This window comes from Ailuropoda melanoleuca, chromosome 16 (genome assembly GCF_002007445.2).
Source record: "Ailuropoda melanoleuca isolate Jingjing chromosome 16, ASM200744v2, whole genome shotgun sequence".
NCBI classification, from domain to species: domain Eukaryota; kingdom Metazoa; phylum Chordata; class Mammalia; order Carnivora; family Ursidae; genus Ailuropoda; species Ailuropoda melanoleuca.
Genome location: NC_048233.1, coordinates 62183819 through 62207168, shown reverse-complemented (window position 1 = coordinate 62207168; position 23350 = coordinate 62183819). Strand labels below are relative to the sequence as shown.

Below are 23350 nucleotides of genomic sequence, written 5' to 3'. Positions count from 1 at the left end.
AGCAATGAGAAAGGTAACACCGTTTCGGGTTAAGACTCATTGATTTCAACTGGTCAAGTACCCAAGTAGAAATTGGGAGAGACGTTAAAGGGGGAGACACAAACTTCCTTAAATCTTCCATTTTCTCTAGTATTAAATCAGAACTCCCAATTGTGTCCAAGTATGCCAAAATTATAACTGTAATCTTGCCCATAGGTTTCTATAACATTCTTTGAAACTAGCCGAGTTTTTATTCAAAACCACTGAGAAAAGATCTTAAAATACATTTTCATTGCAAAAACAGTTATTTGCACTGGAGTAAAAGATAACATGAGTAGTCACCTTCTTGTGACAAATAAGATGGAGCAGGAGGACCCTCACAGAAAGTTTTCTCTATACTCTCTTCTCCCTCTGAAGAAAATGCCAGTCCCTAACTGTCTAGATGGATTTTCTGCATCATTTCACATACGTACTTTTCCCAGAAACAGTCACCAAAAAAAACATGCCCCCTGATGCTTATCTTCAAGTTTTACCTGAAGCACATTTTTACAGCCAATTTTCAAATTCCTAAAATCAAATGGAAATACTGATACGACCATAGATGGAAACTAATCTGACTAATACAAGTATTTTGTAAGCATCAGTTTTAGCACATAATCTACACAAATATCTACTGGCCTTATGTCATTATTAACTCAGATTCATATTATCTACATTTAAAAGTATTATTTCCCTTCTTATGGAGTTAATCAGTCTTTAGCATTAACTTGCTTTTCAGGAAGGATTCTTATTTTGGGCTTAAGAAATTGCATGTTGACACATTAATGTTGGTGGGCTTTTAAAGATACGTTCGTATTTGGCCCACAGTTTATCTGCTTACCTCCCATTCTCAAATATTTATCCTAATAAAAGGGACAAAGTAAATTGTACAATACAACACCAGAAATGACCTTTTGTATCTACCTAAGGGAGAGTAACTGATTAGCTTTGAGTAAAGACACACTGACTTTACAATATCTGGCCCAATCTCCTGAGCCAGGCTATTTTGGGTATCCAAGTACTTGTCTGTGTAAGGTGAAGACTCCACATTACCAAAATAACTAATAGAAAACTAAGATACATCTTAATATAAAATAATACACCACCAAGGATTCCAAACACAATCCGCTTATTTTTTAAAAACATTATTTAATCTGACTGACTTCACTTGAAGGTTTGTTTTACTTCAGGTCACAGAGAAGTAAACTACCTAACTCAACGGCTACATCACTCTATAGAGCCACGGAGACACTGGAGATCTGTGTGACTGTCATACTACAAAGCAACTGAATCATGATCCCTATTATTTTCCCATGATATACTTCTGATGTGTTTTTTTAATGTGCTTAATATATGAGAGAACTCCCCATATATTTATAAAGGCAACAAAATCTATTCAACAGATATTCATATAAACATTTTATAAATCCAGAGAAAATTTTCTAAAGTGCTCATCTGGTTGTCTGAAATGCAAAGCCTAATCTTGAATAACTACACGCCTTTCAAGGGAACATGGGAAGTAAGCCTTTGGAAGCATCCTTAGAAACAAGAAGGTAAATATGCCAACTGGAACTAATTGATTAAATTCACTAGTTAACACTGCTTTCAAAATGTATAATATCTGGGAACTGAATATTACTTATCCTTTTTAGATTTGCTTTTCTTCAGCTTGGCCGACACTGCCCTAAAAATATCAACTAAGAATAGATACGTGGAAATGTGGAAGAAAAAATATATGTACTTTACTGGGGTTATTTACCCTAGACTTTTTCTTTATCAGAACTCATTTGATAATATCTTTTGTGAAGCAAAGAAATATGGATGTCAAGGGCCCCTTTAAATGATCTTTTAGGGAAATAAATGGTTGTGGGCAATATTGATGAGGGTTTCCTTACAACAGAGCACCAACTCTAAGCTGTGAAATATGAGAAAGCATTCAACATAAAAACAAAACGTCTCTTGCCTCCTTCCAAGTATAACGGAGCTCAAATTTATTTTATACTCCAAGTTAATGGAAGGCAGGAAACAAACATATTTAAAGCACATCCTATGAAAAGAAAGTTCTACAATGAACTATCACCACATGCAAAAAGAGTTCTGTATAACAAAGCTATTTCCATGTCCCCAGGGGGTGACCCAGAAAAAAAGAGTGCTTTGACCTGGTTATAACAAATTCTCTCTCTCTTGGTAACCTATCCTGGTCTTTAACAAATTATCACTCTCAAAGGTTTTCCTTCTATCAAATCTAAATCCTCACTGTTAGAAGTTCAAGTTCATTTCCTTCTTTTGAGGAGCCAATTACTGAAGATGGGTCAAGAAGGAGAAATTAATGTCAGCATTTAAAAGAAATGACAATATGAAAACAGGTTTATTATGAGATTTTTAAAAATAGCTCTAGTATGAAAGGCTTAAAAGCAGCAAGTTATATTTGGATAAGAGACTTCTACTTTCCTAAACAGCAATCCAATGTCAATTTAAAACTGAAGTAAAGCACTCTCACCATTTGGAGCTGCTGGGTAAAGAAGGAAATACTTCATACTTAGGACTGACATATTAAAAGGTCATGAAAAGCTGTATTTCTACTGTCCTCCTAGAATCTGCTTGAAAAACTTGCAAAGCAAACTGAACATTATAAAAATTCTAAGCAGATCTGCCTATTTATCCATATCATGAATCAGGCCCAACTCTCAACTGTATTCAGTTTGTCTAAATGTTGTGGCCTCGTCAATGACCTACAAAAGTCTCCTGTGATCCTGTAGGCTGCAGTTACCTCCATAAAAACCTCAAAACCAAAGACTCAAAGCTCAAAAGAAATCCACAGTTCCAAGGACTTTCCAAAGGCAACAATAAAGGCTTGAACCTATTAATTATTTGTTCTTACACCATTTTTTAAACTTTCCCTCATGCAATTCTATTGCTCAACTTTTAACCCTGTTTCCTATTTCTCTCCATTTCTCGTCTAGCAACACCCTATTCACCAGCAAGAGAGATTAGTTTTTTATTCCGGATCTCTCCCTACCACTTTTCTCTTTTTAGGTAGTGGGCTTCTAGTCAGTTTTACTGACAGGTTCGTAACAGTACACAGGCTGTGGAATGGCAAAAATGCACAGCAACAGGGCAAGTACGTACCTCACACCCCTCGAGGTACAGTTTTGTGGATCATCCTTATCTTAAGCAAACTGGCACACACAAAGTAATGACTGGTAAAGATGGGCAAAAACACATAGGTAACTTCACAGAAATCCTATCGTGAACCGAGGTTAAAAAGACAGACCTGTGAATAGAATTCATCCACAAATGGAACTACTTGTACACTGTTTTGCCAGAAGTCAAACATATTTACAAAAGAAATACAACATTTGCAAGATACTTATATATGCACCAAATAGGTAAGACCCAATATTCAAGCCATATTTGAAAATTAATCCAAATTCATTGCAAAGGTACACTAATCCTTTTCTGAATATTTTTAAAAAGCTCATCAGTCTAAAAAAAGGAGAAGGGCTTTAGAGCTGATTAGTATGATGAAAGTCACTATTAAATTCTCCAGTACATAAACGAATAGCTCATGACATCTTTATACACAAAGATATCACACACTGCCTGTAAGTAATAATTTTATCAGTGCAATTCCCTGAAAATAAATATGGGTATTCCATATATATCATTGGCTTTATCCTATAATGCTGTGTTTTAGAGGTAAGCCTGGTTTCTCAAATTTTCATAACCTTAGTAGTAGGAGCCTTAAAATCATTTTGTTACGTTTGATGATGTGCCAGTGTAGGGCATGGGAGGGGATTCAATAATCAACTACAGACAGTGAGCTTTTATCAACACATTCGAGTCAATGTTGAACCTGGTGGGCTACTGCAGAGTGCAATTGAGTGTTTCCCCCACAGGCTGTAACTGATTATTGACTCCCCCCCATTAGCATGCAGGGTGCATATTGAAGGTTCAAATAGAAGACTGAGGGACTCCTATCCCAAGGCCAGTGCTGAAAGACAGCCTATCACTTCGTGTAACTGCAGTCTATGTGTGACAAACCTGACCTACATTTTTCCCTTTCTTTCTCACAAGAGCTTGTCACTGTTTTAAGAAGCTATTTTCTGAAACGCATAAAAGAAATGACTTTTAAAACTGCTTAGGAAAGGTGCACTCCTTTATAAGATTGCATTTATAGCAATCTTATAAAGAATAGTTTATTCAGGAGACAAAACCTAGCCTAAAACAAGCTGAAAGGCAGCGGAGTGCTTTCTGATGTTATCCCCTATAGTCCCCTCCTTTCGACTGTCATTTATATAGTACACATTGTTAAAGTGCTCCAATTAAAATTTTAATCAGGGGGCACCTGGGTGGCGCAGTCGTTTAGCGTCTGCCTTCAGCTCAGGGCGTGATCCCGGCGTTCTGGGAATCGAGCCCCACATCAGGCTTCTCCGCTGGGAGCCTGCTTCTTCCTCTCCCACTCCCCCTGCCTGTGTTCCCTCTCTCGTCGGCTGTCTCTCTCTGTCAAATAAATGAATAAAATCTTTAAAAAAAAATTTTCATCAGTACATAATTATATTTAATAAAAAGTTATTAAACATATTAATTAGAAATGTGTAATTAAACATTTTTCATTAGCTAGAAAAAGTAGCTTTCGTGGCTTCCTAAGAAGCCACATCCTAGTAGTTCTGTTAACTTCTCAATGGATACACAATAATCACTACTAAAGAATAGGACATAATTAACAACAGTGATGGAGGGGAGGAGTAAAGAAGGCAATAATAACTTGGTACGAACGCCGGAAAATGCTCCCCAGGAAAGGCTGCAGACTGTGCTTCAAAAAGTTGCCAGTGTGCTGTGGCTCCTCACCCCAAGTACCCACCGCGCCGCTGCAGGTCATACTCTCTTTTTGTCTCTTCATTCCCTAGAATTTTCCATGCCTGATCAATTTCGATGAACTTCTGTATACATTCCTCCACTGTTCCTGCTGGCACATCTGCACTTTGTTTATCTGGATGATACTGCCAATCAAAAATAAAGGGGGTGGTGAATAGAGAGGGTTGATGGGGGTTGTTTAAAAACAAAAACAAAACAAACCCCCCACCCCAAAACTTGTAAATCTAAGTTTTAGTTAAGAAAGAAGGTGATGAGAAGATGAAAACTAAGATGCCAAGACAACAGGACAAAAGTGTTGGGCACGGGAGACAACTGCCAGGTTAATTAGACCACTGGAGTAGCTATAAATCCACCAGTGACATGATCTGTCACAACATGCGAAGACCGCATTTTCTGGATAATTTGCTGATGGAATCACTGGTCTCATGGACAATTTACTGAGAGAGGATGACTAACACAAACAGAAATAGGTATGTGAAGATAACCAGGACATGACAAAGAAAGGGCACAAACTATGCAGAGTATGAAGCTTTCATTACATAAGGTGCTTGGCTGCAAAAACCATCACAAACGAACTACTAGCTTTTTCTTACAAAATTAGATTATACAATCATACTTGAAAATAAATACCTTTCATCTTCCAGCTCAGCCCTAATGAACTACTAGCTTTTTCTTACGAAGTTAGATTATACAATCATACTTGAAAATAAATATCTTTCATCTTCCAGCTCAGCCCTAAGATTTTATTTTATTTTGTTTTTTTAAAGATTTTATTTATTTATTTGACAGAGAGAGAGACAGCCAGCGAGAGAGGAAACATAGGCGGGGGGTGGGAGAGGAAGAAGCAGGCTCCCAGCAGAGGAGCCTGATGTGGGACTCGATTCCAGGACTCTGGGATCACGCCCTGAGCCGAAGGCAGACGCTTAACGACTGAGCCACCCAGGCGCCCCATCAGCCCTAATATTTTAAAGTTACAAATCCCCAAGCATAAACTTTTTCTGAAAAATGGTTATTTTAGGGCAGATTGATAAGAAAAAACTTTTTTTGGTTTAACGATTTATTTCAGAGAGAGAGAAAGAACATGTCTGTGCGCACACACACAGAAGATAAGGGGAAGGGCCAGAGGCAGAGGGAGAAAGAGAGAACCTCAAGCAGACTCCCTGCCCAGCACAGAGCCCCACATGGGGCTCAATTTCATGACCCTGAGATCATGACCTGAGCCAAAACCAAGAGTCAGACGCTCAACAAACTGAGCCACCCAGGCATCCTGGTAAGAAACAACTTTAAAGAACTCAACAAAACATTTGGATATAAGTTAATTCATTAGTAAATCTTTTTCACTTGTGTTTTCTAAATCAAAGAAATGTTTTTAAATGTTTTCAATATGCGGTAATTTGTTTTAGACCAATTCATTGATTCTCAAATGCTAATGAAAATGTGGCTTATTAGATACCTCACTTATATTATCTCCTTTTAACCTATATTCCTCATGGTTCTCTCTTCTCTTTGTATTTATCGGTTCTGAAAGAATCGAGGTCATGTGCATTTTAGCAGTCTTTCAACAAATAAGCAATAAAAGGTTATCTAAATGTAGAGACATTTCACTTAAATAAAGTGGGGATCATAGTAGCAGATATTCAAATGTGTCATTTTTTTCACTCAAGTAAACAAGGAACCACGTGATGGTATTCAACTGGAATTTGTCACTGGTAATTACTCTGAATGCTTCATCAGATATGTTACAGAACATACCTTAATTTTAAAAGTTACCTTAGGAATTTCCTTTGAACTAGTAGACTAGTTTTCCTCCTTTAGTTCTTGTCCTTTTTCTTCAAAGTTTTTATAATAAAACAGGAAAAAAATCCCACCATTTCTATATTTCATGACATTACTATGGTTTGCTCACATACTCATCATCAATCAATCAGTAATGGCATAATCACTATTTTACAGACATTGAAAGAACACAAAAAATTTACAAGTGCAACGTCATGTATTATCCAAGTTGCTAAGGCCAAAGTCGCTCAGTGAATTGTGGCAAGTAACACGAAGTAAGGTGACTTCAATCCTCAATCCAGAATTCAGAAAGTATGTAAATTTTTAATCATAATGTAGACTACTGGTTTTGACAGTGAATTTGTTTTCATGCTGCACTTTTTCACACTGCTGATGATTCTTGCTAACAGAGCAAAAGCTATTGTGTTATCTCGTTGCACAGAAGAACATCGTGCATGCTGAGAGAAAGATTATAGGGCAAACAAAGAGAATTAGGCTTCCATTTTCCCTTTGGCAAACTATTTCTCTTCCTATGCCAAATTTAACAGTTATCAACATTTTGATACTTAAGCTAATTAATATAATGACTGAAGAAAAGAAAGGGAAACTATTTCATCTTTTATGGTCATGATTTATCGAATGATGCTCATAAAAGTCATTCCCATACTGAAGGCTAGGCAGTCCCTACATTTGGGCTATTTAAGTAACATCCCCAAACCAAAACAGAATTTGTTACATTAAAGTTCTCTAGCTGACCCATTCTTCTAACACTATGTGAAGAAGGTTTGTGTAACAAACCTTACCAAGAAAACCCTACAAAATCAAGAATTAGTTTGTGGCCAAAACTAAAAGCTATCACTAAATTTTATTGAGTCATAGATCAGTTCTATGACAGTCCAAGCATAATTCAATTTCTTAAAGTTGGTATTTTCCTGACTGCTATTTTAAATAAGCAACTCACCATCTGAGGCTTTTAGGTCTAATCTGTTGTGCTATTATTAGAATGCAATAAATTTTATTCTATGATACAGAGTCCAATTAAGAAATGGCAATTGTTAGCAAGAAAATAAATACGTCATTTAAGGTGCTAAAAGCCTCAGTCCAATCTGTTTTGACAGGAAGTTCCAGGACAAAATGAAGGTCTAAAAGAGAATAACACATTCTGTGATAGGCTGATAATGGCCCCTAAAGATATCAGGTCCTAATCTCTAGTACCTGTAAAGTGTTACCTTATTAGGAAAAAGGATCTTCGAAGATGTCACTTGAAGATCTTTAAATGGAGAGTACTCTGAATTACCAAGATGGGCACTAAATTCAATCAAAGTATTCTTTTTTTTTTTTTTTTAAGATTTTTGTTGGTTATCTGAGAGAGGAAGAGAGAGACAGAGAGCTCAGTGGAGACAGGGGCAGAGGGAGAGGGAGAAGCAGACTCCTGGCCAAGCAGGGAGCCCAACACAGGGCTCGATTCCAGGCCCTGGGATCATGACCTGAGCTGAAGGCAGACGCTTAACTGACTGAGCCACCCAGGCGCCCCCAAGAAAGAGGCAGAGGGAGCTTTGCCACACAGAGGAGAAGATGGTATAAAGACCATTCAGAGAGACAGAGAGGGATCTGAAATAATGGTATCAAAGATTGGGAGTGATGAGTCCATAAGGCAGGGAATGCTGGCAGCCACCAGCAGCTAGAAGAGACAAGGAATGGACTCTTACCCCTAGAGCCTTCACTTTGGTCCAGTTATACTGATTTTGGATTTCTAGACACTAGAATTGTGAAAGAATACATTTCTGTTGTTTTAAGCCACCACATCTGTAGTAATTTATTTTGGCAGCTATAAGAAATCACACACTGTGTAAATATATCTATGGTTTATATGGAAATACAAAGGATCTAGAACAGGCAAAAGAATCTTGAAATAGAACAAAGCTGCATAACTTAGATTACCTGATTTTAAGACTTATAAAGCTACTGTAGTACTGGTATAAATATATCTAAATAACATCAGTAGATGAGAATAAAGAGTCTAGAAGTAATAGGCGATATATATATATGAATTGATTTTCAGCAAAGGTCAATGCAATTCAATAAACTGAACTGAAACAACTGGATGCCATGTGGAAAAATTAACCTCAATCCCTATCTCATTTCATATACAAGAATTAACACAAGATGAATGAGTCATAGACATAAACGTAAAACACAGAACCATAAAGCTTCTAGAAGGAAATAGAAGAGAATATCTTTGGCCCTTGGGGTAGGCAAAAACTGATTTGACAGAAAACAAAAAGCACAAACAATAATAACACAAAATGGATAAACTGAACATCAAAATTTTAAAACTTTCTGCTCAGCAAAGACACCATTAAGAAAACAGACAAGCCACAGACTGGTTTAAAAAAAAAAAACTGACTAAATATATATTTAACAAAGGACTTGCATCTAGAATACACAACAATTGGGGCACCTGGGTGGCTCAGTCGGTTAAGCGTCTGCCTTTGCTCAGGTCACGAACCTGGGGATGGAGGGTCCTGGGATGGAGCCCCTGCAGCAGGCTCCCTGCTCAATGGGGAGTCTGCTTCTCCCTTTTCCCCTCCCACTGCTCATGCATTCTCTCTCTCAAATAAGTCATTATCTTAAAAAAAAAAAAAAAGAATATACAACAATAACAAAATCCTACAAATCAATGATAAAAAGACATACTAATTAAAAATCGGGGGAAAAACAGACACTTTTCAAAGAATATAGATGCACAGACTATGCACAAATGAACTTGAACTTTTTCAATAGTTAACAGGAAAATGTACACTAAAATTATGAAATATTACTAAACACCTAATAGAATGGCTAAGATAAAAAAGGTATAACACTAAATGCTGGTGAAGATATGGAATAACGAACTCTCGTGGTACTGGGAGGAAACTGAAAATTTCTGATTAAGACACACATATACCTATTCTGTGGTCAAATAATTTTGCATATTTACTTTTGGATATTTATTTAAGAGAAATGAAACATAAACATATGCTCACTAAAAGACTTATAAAACAATATACTCAGGGTGCCTGGGTGGCACAGCGGTTAAGCGTCTGCCTTCGGCTCAGGGCGTGATCCCGGCGTTATGGGATCGAGCCCCACATCAGGCTCCTCCGCTATGAGCCTGCTTCTTCCTCTCCCACTCCCCCTGCTTGTGTTCCCTCTCTCGCTGGCTGTCTCTATCTCTGTCAAATAAATAAAAATCTTTAAAAAAAAAAAAAAAGAAAAACAATATACTCACAGCCTTATTCACAATAGCCAAAACTGGAACCATAAAGTCTATCAACAGGAGAATGGATAAACAGTAGTATGTCCATATGTAAGGAATACTATTCAACAATAAAAAAGAAAAAAACTATGATATACTCAATAACACAGATGAATATCTAAAACATTACACTGGACAAGAACAAAAGGATACATACTATTTGATTACATTGATATGAAATTTAAATTCAGGCAAAACTAATCTATAGTGACAGAAATTAAAAGCTGGTTTTCAGGTGAGAATAGGGGGTGGAAATTAACTGCAAAGGGGCACAGGAAATTTTCTGAAGGAACAGAAACCTTCTATATTTTATTTGGGACGGTGGTTCTATGGTATCGAATCTCACCAAACTGAATACTTAAGAGCTGTGCATTTTCACTGTATGTTGACCACATCTCAATAGAAAAACATCTTTAGACATGTCTAAAATTATCAAAAGAGATTTAGAAAATCTTTCCAAGCCATAAAGAAAAAAAAATGAGAAATTTCTTCCAATATTAATAGAGAAAAATACAATTAAAACATGGAAAATGCAAAGACTAATACAAATCAGTGAAAAGTTTAAATTATAGACATTATAAAAATATAGTTTTATTACTTTCAAGTATATATGCCAACATCCAAAAACTTTAAAAAGCTAAGTATTGCTGAACAGAGGACTAAAGTACATTCAAAATTAAAATATCATAAATATATCACAATACTAAAAATACTGAGAGTGAATGTCTCTCTGTGATTCTTTATTACAACAGTACAGAAGTGTCTGTCTCCAAAGTTTTAGCAAACAGCTATTTTACTATTCTCCAATGATTTGATATTCACAACTCTATGATCTGTTTAACTTCCTTACTTTTGGGGGAAATTTATCAATTACATAGACCTATGTTCTTTAAGTCCCCATGTCATTAATTGAGGATGAGAAAAATGAACACAAACAAAAGATAAGAAACTTGATCTGAAAATATAAGTTCACTCACGCACCTACAAGATATACAGAAAATTATGTAATATTATATTAGGATTAATATGTTATCTATATCCTAATTATGCAATTGATAAATAATGCTTTCATTATGGACTCTTAATTCTCACTAGCTGAGATTCTATGGCAAAGGCTTGTCCAATATGGAACATTTTATTTTGATTTTAGATTTTCTCCATAAAATAATTCCAAGTGCTTTCTAAATTACTTATTATGGAGTGACTATCACAATGTGTCAGCCCAGAGAAACTCAAAATGTGGTCTTCAGATTTGCATCATCAGCATTATCTGAGAGCTCATTAGAAGATGGCCTCATACCAAACCTGGGGCGGGGCGGGGGGGCACGTGGGATCCAAAAATCTGTGTTTCAACAAGCTCTCCAGGCAATTACTATGCATGCTGAAGTATGCACCCTGTTAGCCTCTACTACTTAAAACATAGAATTAGGTGCAAGTCAGAAAATTAGTGCTTTATAAACATTTCTCTTTGACAGATGCATCCTTCCAAGTAGGAATCCACATAAAAAAAAAAAAGAAAGAAAAAAAATGCTCAATGAATGACACTCCTCAATTGTTAACCTAGACCACCACAATGAAAATTACATAAAGTGTTCTAAGTCATAAATTTTTTGATATTTGATACCTTTTGTTCACTAATCATAAATGCCAGCCCCTTTATTTCATTGTTCGCATAAATGCCAACGTTGATGATGAAGAAGCTGATGAAATCTTAACAATATGCCAGTGGTATTTTAACCTGTTGATTTATTTTTAGAGGAGGATACAATTTTTATCAGGCTTCAGATACCGAACACTGCAATAATGTCCACTGACAGGTTTAACACAGAGACAAGTGTTTTTCTACTAGAAAGGACAAAAGTTAAAGTATATATAACTTGTGAGAAGAGCATATTACAATACACTGTAAAAATTCTAGCAACTTCTAAAAGGTTTTAGTGCAAATTCTTATATTCACTAACTCCAAATGACTTTTTCTAATGGCTAAGCAACATGTAAAGTTGAAATGAAGTGGTATTTCTTTAAAGAAAGTACCTAAGACAGTTTTATGGTAAACTGCCCACTATACAATAAGGTATTACTTCAGATCACCTAAACAGAGGTCCACCAGTTTTAATGCCTTTCTTTTTTTTTCTTCAAGATTTTATTTATTTATTTGAGAGAGAGAGAGAGCACACTCGAGCAAGGGAGAGGAGCAGAGGGAGAGGGAGAAGCAGACTCCCCGCTCAGCAGGGGACCTGATGCAGGGCTCAGTCCCAGGACCCTGGGATCATGACCTGAACCACAGGCAGACGCCTAACCGACTGAGTCACCTAGGCACCCCTTTAATGCCTTTCTTACATTCCTTTTCAGAAGGACATAGTGCTTTATTTTACTAATAGCTTGCTACTTTATAAATCTAAAATTAAATAAAAAGTTAGGGAATTATACATTAACTCTTGACTACACATGTGATTATGCTGTTTTGATTTATAAAATACTGACTCTATATAAGAAAGTAAAAGTCAACTACGAAAAGGACTCTGAACAAATTTAACTAAACAAAAATTCCCAAATTGTTATACTGATATTATTTGATCTATCAATGTGGACACTGAGGACACAGCACTTGGTTTTCGTCTCTGTAAAAGATGAGTTTGATACCATTAAAAGGATGCTAGCTCTTTATTTCTAGCTTCGAATTTTCTTGAATTCCAGAACCAAATTTCAAAACACCTTCTAAAAGCTATCTTATCAGTACTACCTAGTTTAACATGTCCAAAATCCAGTTTATCATCTGGACCCTAAAATTAGTTTCACCTCCTGTTTAATTCCTTATTCTGTTAAAATCACCACTATGCTCAATAAAAGCTGAACGAACAAATGAATGATGAATGAGAGAATAATAAATACATTTCCTAATAATCCAGGCCACAATTATCAGGGTAACCTTCCTTTCCCTCATCCCATGAACCACCAAATTTGGTAGATCTGCCTATACAATGTCCTATTCCCAATGCCAAACCTAGTTAAAATAAAAAGTAGCTCTTTCCTGTTCTCTAGCATTCACCTTCTAATAGCTCTCCAATCCATGTACCTGCTTCCAAGTTCATGTGTCTTGCCTTAAAACGCTGACCACATCATGCCCCACTCAAAAATTTGAATAGATAACCTACTGTACAGCAAATTTCAGTCATAGTCTTTACTCTTATAGGTAAAGTCCTCCAATAAAAGAACCTCAACCCACCATTCCAAGTGTTACACATACAGTATTTATGTCTAGTCATTCTAGACTAGACCTTCAGATATCATCCCTTAAACATGCATACCTTTGTTTCCATGCCTTATTTATGCTCTTGTCTCCAATGAAACATCCTCCCCCAGTTCAAATGCATCTCTTCAATGAAGCCGTGTTTAATATCCCTACCCAGAGGGGATGATACATGTGTATCTGTGTGTGTGTGTGTGTGTGTGTGTGTGTGTGTGTATCCTTTCGAACTCCTGCAGTATTCCTAATTTTAAAGGAATTGATAGTTACTTGTGGACTCAGCCCTCCCCTAAAACACTTAATACAAATACTGTATCTTAACTATACCTATATCTTTGCAGAGATTAGCACAATGCCCTTCTGCACAAATATCTTCCATAAATACTTGTTTATTTAAGTTGTACATGTAACTTTCCCCAAAAGTACAAAGTCTGAAAGTTCCTGATTTTAGTCAGCACTGGATAGAAGGACAAGCAAATTTTTGGTTTAATCTGAGTTTTGCACTTTTTTGTACCTTTGCTCTCACACTCTTTCCTAGTAAACAAGTATTAACTATATGTCATTTTATTCAGCTGACAGATATGATTTGGGGGTATGCTTCAGCCCAGTGGTCTTCAAGTATTTTCCAAACTGAAGAATGAGATACAGACTACACAGATACTTACTAAGAGGAATAAATTCAAGAGTATACTTGAAAAAAAAGAATGGATGTGTAACTGTGGGATGTGTGAATATGGGAAACGTTGAATCTTTAAAAAAAAAAAAAAGTTCCTTAATGTCCTTTTCTCTATCCCCGCTCAGTTTTCTCTATCCCTGCTCAGTTTTCTCAAAAGAAAAGTGTTTGTGTATCCCATACAAATTCTGTACTACCAAAAAGGGAGTATCATAACACCAGGAGATCTTATCAGTATCTCCGCAAAAAGAGAGCTGGATGGCACTGCATTTTTTTGCCAATGATTCTGTGGACAGAATCCCATTCAAGTAATGTCTTGCCAAGCTCCAAGAGGTCCAAGGTCGAATTTCCATGACATCACAGTGGATACACATTCCAAACAGACTATAATGCAGAATACCACTGAGGAACTTCAAACAATGGCACACATATAAACATTGAATAAAAGCTTATTGTGGGTCATTTTGATTTGAAGTCTCCTTGCTTTCATGAGTCCAGTCCTCACTACATTTTGAGGCACTCATCACCTCTAAGGATAGTAAAAACTCATTTCTTTAGACACTGGCTGTGAAAGAAAATTGAAAAGGTCAAGTTAAGGGAATTATGTAAGAGGACATTAGTAAATCTGACCATGATAATATCTGACAGCAGGAATACAACTGTCCAGCGTTTTTATTGATGAAGAATTTCTTTTGATTTACCAAAGTATTAAATATAGGCTCTATTAAAATAGTTCATGAAAATTAGTAGTTACTTAACCTTTGATAATTTTATGAAAACCAAGGATGTTCTCCCCAGAAGTGTTTATCACATCCCTAATTTTCCCTCCTTCCAAAACAAGACAAAGAAAAAAACAGTTCAGTCACTAAAAGTTAATTCCAAACAACTGCATTTCTTTGCTCTTATTCTCTAAACACTGTGATAATCACAGGAGACTTTGCCCATCACTTCCTAAACCTCTCCCAACTACTGCCTTCGCTCTCTCTTTTTCAACTTTTATTTATTAAGTAAACTCTATCTCCAATGTAGGGCTTGGACTCAAGACCCCAAGCTCAAGAGTCATATGTTCCACCAACTGAGTCAGTCAGGCGCCCCCATCTAATTCTCTCACAAAACAGCCTCTTGAGCTCTTCTCTCCTCCAATCTCCCCACAAAACTCCTCTACTGTATGTCCCAGATCCCACGAGGTCTGCGCTGTAAAACTTGCTGGCTGAAACGCACTGGTGAGTCCTGCTCGGCTGCTGCAGAGGCCAGGGCCATTTCTGAGAACTCCCTTTCCTTCCCCATCTGAGAGAGATAGAAGGCTAGAATTTCTGCCTGCCAGCTCCATTCTGCTGTGGTCGTAGTACTGCCACCACCCCCCAGAAAACAAGAATCAATTGTGGAAGGAGAGAGGCCATGGGCCAGGGTACTCCCCACCACTGGGCCCCTGAGGTTTATAGAAGGAAAGGATGCAGGCAACAGGGTCTCTTAACCAACTTGTAACAAAGCAGCACTGAGGGAGAGTGGGTTCCCTCTGCTATTTTACAACATAACAAACTTCCACAATAGTCCTACATACAAGGATTTATCTGGAAAGGAAAGAGATGGAGAAGAAAGGAAAAGGTATAGAATTGCCTTATCTAATATTCTTCAAGGGCAGGAAAGTCTTCCTACCATACTTCTCCTTGGTCCTGCTTGCTATAATTGGCAATGGTTATTATCCTTCCAAATATACAATGGGGGAGGGGAGGATGTCCTTGGATCATCAATCAGAAGAGATGATACAATTATTCATATCAAACCCTAATCTTTTGTCACTTTGGAAAACCAGAAATTCCAAAGTTGATATTTTTTTTAAAAGGACAAGGAAGGGCAGCCTCTTTTTCTAAATAGATTTTCCCCAGTCCATTGCTATCTCTACCTCTCTAGAAGTATGTCCTTCTACATCTGGTTTTTTTTTTTTTTTAAGTTTATTCATTTTTTTTAATCTCTACACCCCACGTGGGGCTTGAACTCATGACCCTGAGATCAAGAGTCGCATGCACTTCCAACTGAGCCAGACAGGTGCCCCTCTACACCTATTTTTAAAACACTGAATCACCAATGTTTGTTGATAGCTTGTAGGTAGCAGAACTCAAAAACAAAACTCTGTTTTATATTTGAAGAAACTGAAAGACAAAATATCAAGTAATGCTGAGTGAACAGTAAGTTAAAGCAGTGTTTTTAGGGTCACATAACAAGAATTGGTATGACTAGAATCACAACTGACCCTACAGAGTAGGGCCCATATTATTATAATCCTTTTAAGTGAAATTATTAAGACAGAAAGTTAATACTGCCATTCTCCTTTTCAAAAACTGTTAGTTTTCCTGATATAAACTTGTGCTTTTTGTTTTTTCCCAGTCCATCAAACCTTACAGGTATGACTCTGACCTTTATTTATGTAACAAATAACAGCTTTATAGAAATACAATACACATACCATAGAATTCACCTTTCTAAAAGTATGCAATTCAGTGGTTTTGAATATTCAGAGTTGTACAACCATCACCACTATCTCATTTTAGAACATTTTCATCACTCTACAAAGAAACCCTGTATCCGTTAGGAGTCCTTCTCTACTCCCCTCTCCCTCTAAGGTCCCCTGGCAGCCACTAATCTACTTTCTGTTTCTGGGTATCTGCCCATTTTGGATAAGAATGATATATAAGTACACATATGCACATACACACAGATATACATACAGTAATTAATTAAAAAGCACACTTGTTGGATTTTTTTTAGATTGGGGGGGTGGTAGAGAAAAGGGAGAGAGAGAATCTTAAGTGGGTTCACACCTATCGTGGAGCACAAAGCAGGGCTGGATCTCATGACCTGAGCTGAAATCAAGAATGGGACACTTAACTAACTGAGCCACCTAGGCGTTCCACAATTGTGGTTTTTAAGTATCTATAAAAATTACCTTCCTTAGTTCCTCTGTGAATGTTGGTGAATAACTAATATATAGACAAAAACAGTATGCTCTCCTAGAACTCTAAATTTGGCTCTATAACATAAAAACTGATCTTAATAAAGAATTCCTGTGACTAGTCCTATGAATTTATAAGAGAACCCTATTGTAACATAGTCCCATGGTCCCCAGAGAGAGCCTGAGAGAAAGGCTTCAGTGTGACTACGTGGCAGTTACACTCACAGAACAGTATAAAGAAGTAGAATCCCTTTGATCTACCAGAGCTGCTAATGATTGCCTCTGTTCTCTAAAAGAGTCATTTCAACACCATATTTTTAAAGAGACCTTTTAGTCTTCTGAACATAGTTATCTTTAAAACTTCTTCGACATGTCACTATAATATTGTAAATGTCAATATAATATAATCACTAGCAGCTCTAAGAAGAGCTAAAAGAGATGAAAAGGAACAAGGAGGAGGAGGTGAGTAGGAAGACAAGAGAAGGCAGAGGAAGGGGAGACTGGAGAAGAAGGGGAAGGAGAACAGAAGAGGAGCAAGAAGAATAAGAAGAAGAAAAGGAAGGCTAAGGAAACAGAGAGTCAAGAGACTGAAAAACACTGAAGGAAAACAAAGCCATGCAATTCTTACAGTAGGTGTTGATGTTTTCAAATAAGGCGTTAAGAGGTAGATTGTAGGAACGGGATTCACAGAAATGAAGATTAAATAGGTAAAAGATGAGGCTGAGTAACACAATCATGGTAAGCTATGCAAAACCCTTTCAAAGCCAAGACTGACCTCTCCACTATATTTTGAGCTAGGAGATTTACTAACTCTAAAATATAATCTTGCACCAATTTCTTTTGCTAGTCACATGCCTATTTTTCTTTGTTGACTGTATTCAAGTGTGATACAACCTGTTTCTTTGAACGTAAGACACACAAAAAATTTAAGTTTTGTGCAATGGGTTACATTATATTCAATTTAAAAAAAAAAAGCTAGACACCACTACACACAAAATCCTATCAGACAAGTTTTCGATGACATTGTCAACATGAGCACAAAGAATTCAAGATAAATGCTCTGCCTCCAATATCCCCCAGTGGCTAACTTCACGTGCCCTCTGGGTTCACGGAAGACATGTTTTTTGTACAATTAAAAACTTAAGAAACTGAGGCCAAACTAAGTAAGAGTGGTGACATACAGCCTCACATCCTACAGCGCTCCTCTCTTGTAGCAACTCTGGGCCCTGCTCTGTGGCCATCAAGGCCATCAGGTACTAATTAGGTAGCGTGTTCTGTCAGCACTTTCATGCTCTTCTTTTATTAATTGATCATTCTGCCACATTAATGATACTAGTACATTGACCAAATTCCCTCAGGTACTCTACCCTTGAGATAGAAAAGAAAATAAAGAAGACATGAGAAAGAGAATATCACACAGATTTTCATTTTATGTAACTTATATTTGAATCAACACTGAAATGGTTTCCTCTACAAGTTATCTATTTCTTTTATTTTTAGAAATGCTCCCATGGACCTAAAATGTCTAGATTTTCCTTAAATAAAATATAAATTCTATTGATTTAACTTTATAAGCTATTAAGAAACTACAGTGGGAATGAAATGTATACTAAAAGCATTGACATTTTCATACATAAGTGCTCTAAATTTAATGCTGTGATGAAATGCAAAACCCTGGAAAGGTGGTGGCAATTCTCAATTCTAACTACCTAGTGATGAGGGAAATTCACCTAAAATGAAACACAATAAACAAGAGAACTGACTTTAGTATTGACAGAAACTCATGAGTTAAAAAAAAAAAAAGTATTAAATAATTGTAGCTAAACTCAATGAACTTAATACACTCTTTCTGAGACAGAGGCCTAACTAGCTTCTGAGGATGCCGAGAAAACACATATCCTCTGAGATAATTTTTGGTGTTCCTTATTGCAAATCACTGTTATTATGAAACAGCTGTTAAACAGTTGGTGAGGAAGTGTTGTTAAGACGGTGCAGTGGTAATTCCATAATGAATCTGAACACAGTTTAGGTAGGTGAGAGAGATATACAGTGACTGACATGGCTGGGTTTGTTGTTCATTTTTGTAGGACACCCTACTAGCTGAAAACAAGATGTTACAAAAAGTTAGGTATAAAAGTACTACCATTGTGTCCTTTACACTTTGACACTACATTAAGATTATGAATGTTAAAAAAAAAAAAAATTTACAAAGGTAAAGTTAAGTACAACACACTACTGCCACCTAATGCTTAGTAAAATATTGCCTAAGGAAGCAGTCAACAACTCAGCCACTGACTGTTTCATGCAACAGCTAACAGTGGAAACATGGTTTTTAAAATATGTTTTAACACTTTTAAGATTTTCTGATTCAGATAGAGAAAATATAATCCATGTGCAAGACTGGTAGCCCAAGAATCTGTTTATCCATTGCAAAAATACTTATTAGCCACCTTACAAGTCAGATATTGTGCCAGCCAATGAAGATCCAATGATGAATAAAATGGGATCTCTGCCCTTGAGAGACTCAAAGTCCAGTGGGGGACAGCACACATGTAAACAATTCATTATAATACAAAGGAAAGGATGAGGTGTTAAGATAAGACGACAGAATGGAAAAGGTGTTAACTTAGAACAAATTAGGGAAGGTTTCTTAATAAAAGTGACACTTAGCTGGGTTTTGTAGGATGAACAGGAGTTGGCCTGGGGAAGAATTGTGGAAGGGAGGGAAGGGAAAGGCATTCCAGGCAGAGAGAAACAGCAAATACAAGACAGGAAAGTACTAAGATGGACATTAGAGGTATGAATAGCAGAATACTAAGTTATACTGGAAAGGAGTAAAAGAATGCTTGGGTAAGAAAAGTAATGAGAGATGAAGCTGAGAAGTGAAACTGGGTTCAGATCATAAAGGAACTTTTAGTACGCTAACAAACATGGACTTTCCCTACTTAAAACTCCACATTACTTGCACGATAGAGACATAATAATATTTTTGTTTCAAAGACCAAAAAAAAAAAAACACAAAAAAAACCACCTACCCTGATGGCAGGATGGAATGGGTTGGGGGATAGGTAGGAGGACTGACAAGGAAACCACTGCAATACTGCAGCACTCACTCCAGAAGAATGAAGCTAAAGATGCTGAGAATAGAAGGCAGGAGTCAAGGGGAAAGGTGGGAAGCTGGGGAATTTGGAAGTCACCTGTGAAGCAGATAAAGCCACAGGGATATACAAACAGCAGTCCTTCTCAACTTTTTTGAGTTAGGAACTCCTCCAAGATTGTGATAAAGAGCTAGGGAAAGGGAGATACACTGTTGCATACAACTGAGGAATAAACAGATCTCCAAAAGCTCCAGACCTTAGATTAAGGGTCCCTAGTTTAGGGGGTGCCTGGCTGGCTAAGTCTGAAGAGCATGAGATCCTTGAACTCGGGGTTTTAAGTTCGAGCTTCATGCTGGGTGTAGAGATTATTTAACTAACTAAACTTTAAAAAAAAAAGTCCCTAATTTGGTAATACTCAGTGAAGAAAGTCAAAGATAAAACTCTGAAAGACAGTAACATTTACATCAGATAAAGGAAAAGATGCTGGAAAAGAAAAGCAGTGAGCAACAAGATTATCAGGAAAGAACCTGCAGACACCCAGGAAGGAAGGAGTTGCAAGGCAGATGGAAGGCACGTGAGAGTAACAAATGTCATGGTAAATCCACCATGTGGAACGTGGCAAATAGGACACTGGCCTTTTTAAAGTAGATGCCATTTAGAAGAAGGCTGGTGGTGAAAGAGAGTGGGTTGAGAAGGAAATGGATGGTAGTTAAGTAATGTTTGGCAAAGAAGGAGAGGAGTGACAATCAGAGTAACCAGGGCCAAGGGAGAACTTCTTTGAAAGACATTCTATGGGATGAGTGGGAAAATCTAATAGAAAGGGAGACTTCAAAATAGAGAGGAAGAGAAAACTGGAGAAGCACTGATCATAAAAAATGAAAAACTGAGTTCTTATTCTAGCTTTGTTTGTGACCTTGGAAAAGTTATTCAACTGTACAAAACTTTCTCACCTGAAAAATAGAAACAATGCTTGCTAAACTATAAGCTACTCATGAAACTGAAGACCTTTGTCCATATTACCACTAAGTATTTGCAGTACCCAGCACATACAAGAGAATAAATACTTGGTTCTTGATTAAATCATCTGTTCATATATCTCACACTGTTCTGTAGAAATAAATGACAATGTGAGCAAACATAATTTTGAATACAATTTAAAGATTTTTTTAATGGGGGTGGTGGAAGAGGAGGAAGCAAGCTCTGTAATATAAATACATATAAATGCAGTTGATCCTCATTATTCAGATTCCATATCGATAAATCTGTCTAGTTGTGAAAATTATTTTATAACCCCTAAATCAACACTTGCAATGCTTTTGCAGTAATTCACGGATATGCCAGAGTGATGAAAAACTTGAGTCTCTCAAGATGCATGTTCCCAGTTGAAGTCAAACAAGGACTCCATGTGTCAGTTCTCATAATGAATGCAAATAAGTGTCCCTTTCTACAATCTATTTAGTGCCAATTTTTTTTTTGCATTTTTGTGTTTTGTTGTTAATTGTTTAAAATGGTCCCCAAGAATAGTTTAAGAGCTGTCTAGTGTTCAAGCACAAGAAGCCTGTGATGTGCCTTCCAGAGGAAAATTCATGTTTTAGATAAGCTTCTTCCTTTAGGCAGGAGTTATAACACTTTCAGCCCTGAGTTCAAAGTCAATGAATCAATTATATATATTAAAATGTCTTTGAACATAAACACACACAAAACAAGATTATGTACTGATCACCTGATGAAAAATGTCGTGACCAGAGGCTCATAGGAACCTAACCCTATATTTCCCCTAGAAGCAATAGTTCAGTGTTTGTTAATTCCGTGTTTGTGGCAACTTTATAGAATGTTAACTATATTATATAGACTATAACTATAGCAAATAAGAACTGACTGCACAATAACATAAATATATAAATTACGATTAAGTTATGCCCCACTCCATCCCCTTTAGAGAGCTCTCTCTGTCCTGTCTTCCCTGCCACACCCCAGGAAGATGGCATTCACGGCACAGTTAGGGATTTCTAGATAGTCACCAGAGTTCAAAGAAGTTTCAGATGCAGGCAGGTCACTAGAAGAGCAGCTTCTAGAATCTGCTTTACGTATCTGAGAAGATCATGGCTCAAACAAAACAGGATTAAATAACCAAGTTTTTAGCCTTTTCATTATGCACTAATAAACTGGTCCAGTTAAGGACTTCCTCACATGAAGTTCATTTTAACACTGACTTCCTAAAAGACAATACTAAAACTGTAGAATTATTTGCTACATTATTTTAAAGTATACAAGAATCACTATGATTATTATGAAGCAGTCATGTCAAAACTGAGACATGTTAAAATGGGTAACTGAGGCTTTTTAAAAGGTCTTTAAGTCCTATAATTTTAATGACTTTAAATTTCTCCTTCCCAAGAAAAGTATTCTTTACTTAGTAAACTGAAAACTATAAACTTATATTCCCTACTTTGCTTTTCAGATAACTGTCCTTTAACTATCTACCTCATTTATTCTTTCTGGTCTCAATATTCTCTTCTGCATCACTACTTAGAGTTCTGAAAAATGTAGGTCTTCAAACTATTGAAAACCTAAAGCAAGAAAGGTTCTACACTCTTGGCTGAACTATTAAAAATGAAATGTAACAGCTGGATAGCCTTGGAGGACAGGTGTAGACAAAATATTGGCTCAAAGATCACCACACATGAAATCACTTCACATGCTGTGGCTCTATTCTGCCATCAGTTCACATGGGTCAAGGACTATCTAACATCACCACTGAACCTTTAAAGAGTAACAGAAAGGGGAGGGCAGTACTGCAACCCACACAGAGAGGCCCAAATAATAGGAGCCAACTGCCTTCTTAACCCTTTTATTCTATTTCAGCAAAATCCAGTGCAATTCAACAAATGCATGCAGTGAGAGTCTATTATATAAGGTACTACTACCAAGGACAAAAAAAATAACTGAGACAGGATACCTGCTTTCAAAGACTTGACTTCTAGCTGAGAGGCAACCGTAGGCATAAGTAATTACAGTAAAAACAGGATGTGGTCAGTGGGATACCAGAATTACAATATACCAATGAGACACATAGGGGATACTTTTTTGACCAGCTGTCAGGAAAAACTCCAGAAAGATGTGAGTTGTTGAGGGAAAACACATAAGCAGGGATAAAGGATGAAAGGTGCTTTTGCTTTAGGAGTATTTGGCTATTCTAGGGGCACTTGGGTGGCTCAGTTGGTTAAGCACCTGCCTTTGGCTCAGGTTATGACCCCAGGGTCCTGGGATCAAGACTGGCATTGGCATCGGGCTCCCTGCTCAGAGGAAAGCCGCTTCTCCCTCTCCCTCTGCTTGTGCTCTCTTGTTCTCCGTCAAATAAATAAATAAAATCTTTAAAAAAAAAAAAAAGTATTTCACCTATTCTAGAAAG

At 36.9% G+C, this 23350-nt stretch overlaps 1 protein-coding gene across 2 annotated transcripts in view; it reads right to left on the bottom strand.

The window, feature by feature from the left end:
• Nucleotides 1-23350, bottom strand: part of DNAJC24 (DnaJ heat shock protein family (Hsp40) member C24) — a 65908-nt gene that overhangs the window by 12636 nt on the left and 29922 nt on the right. For both annotated transcript variants that reach the window (XM_034645829.1, XM_034645830.1), the window contains exon 3: nt 4883-5021. In XM_034645829.1, the coding sequence (XP_034501720.1) occupies nt 4883-5021 (139 nt within the window). The remainder of the gene's footprint in view (nt 1-4882; nt 5022-23350) is intronic.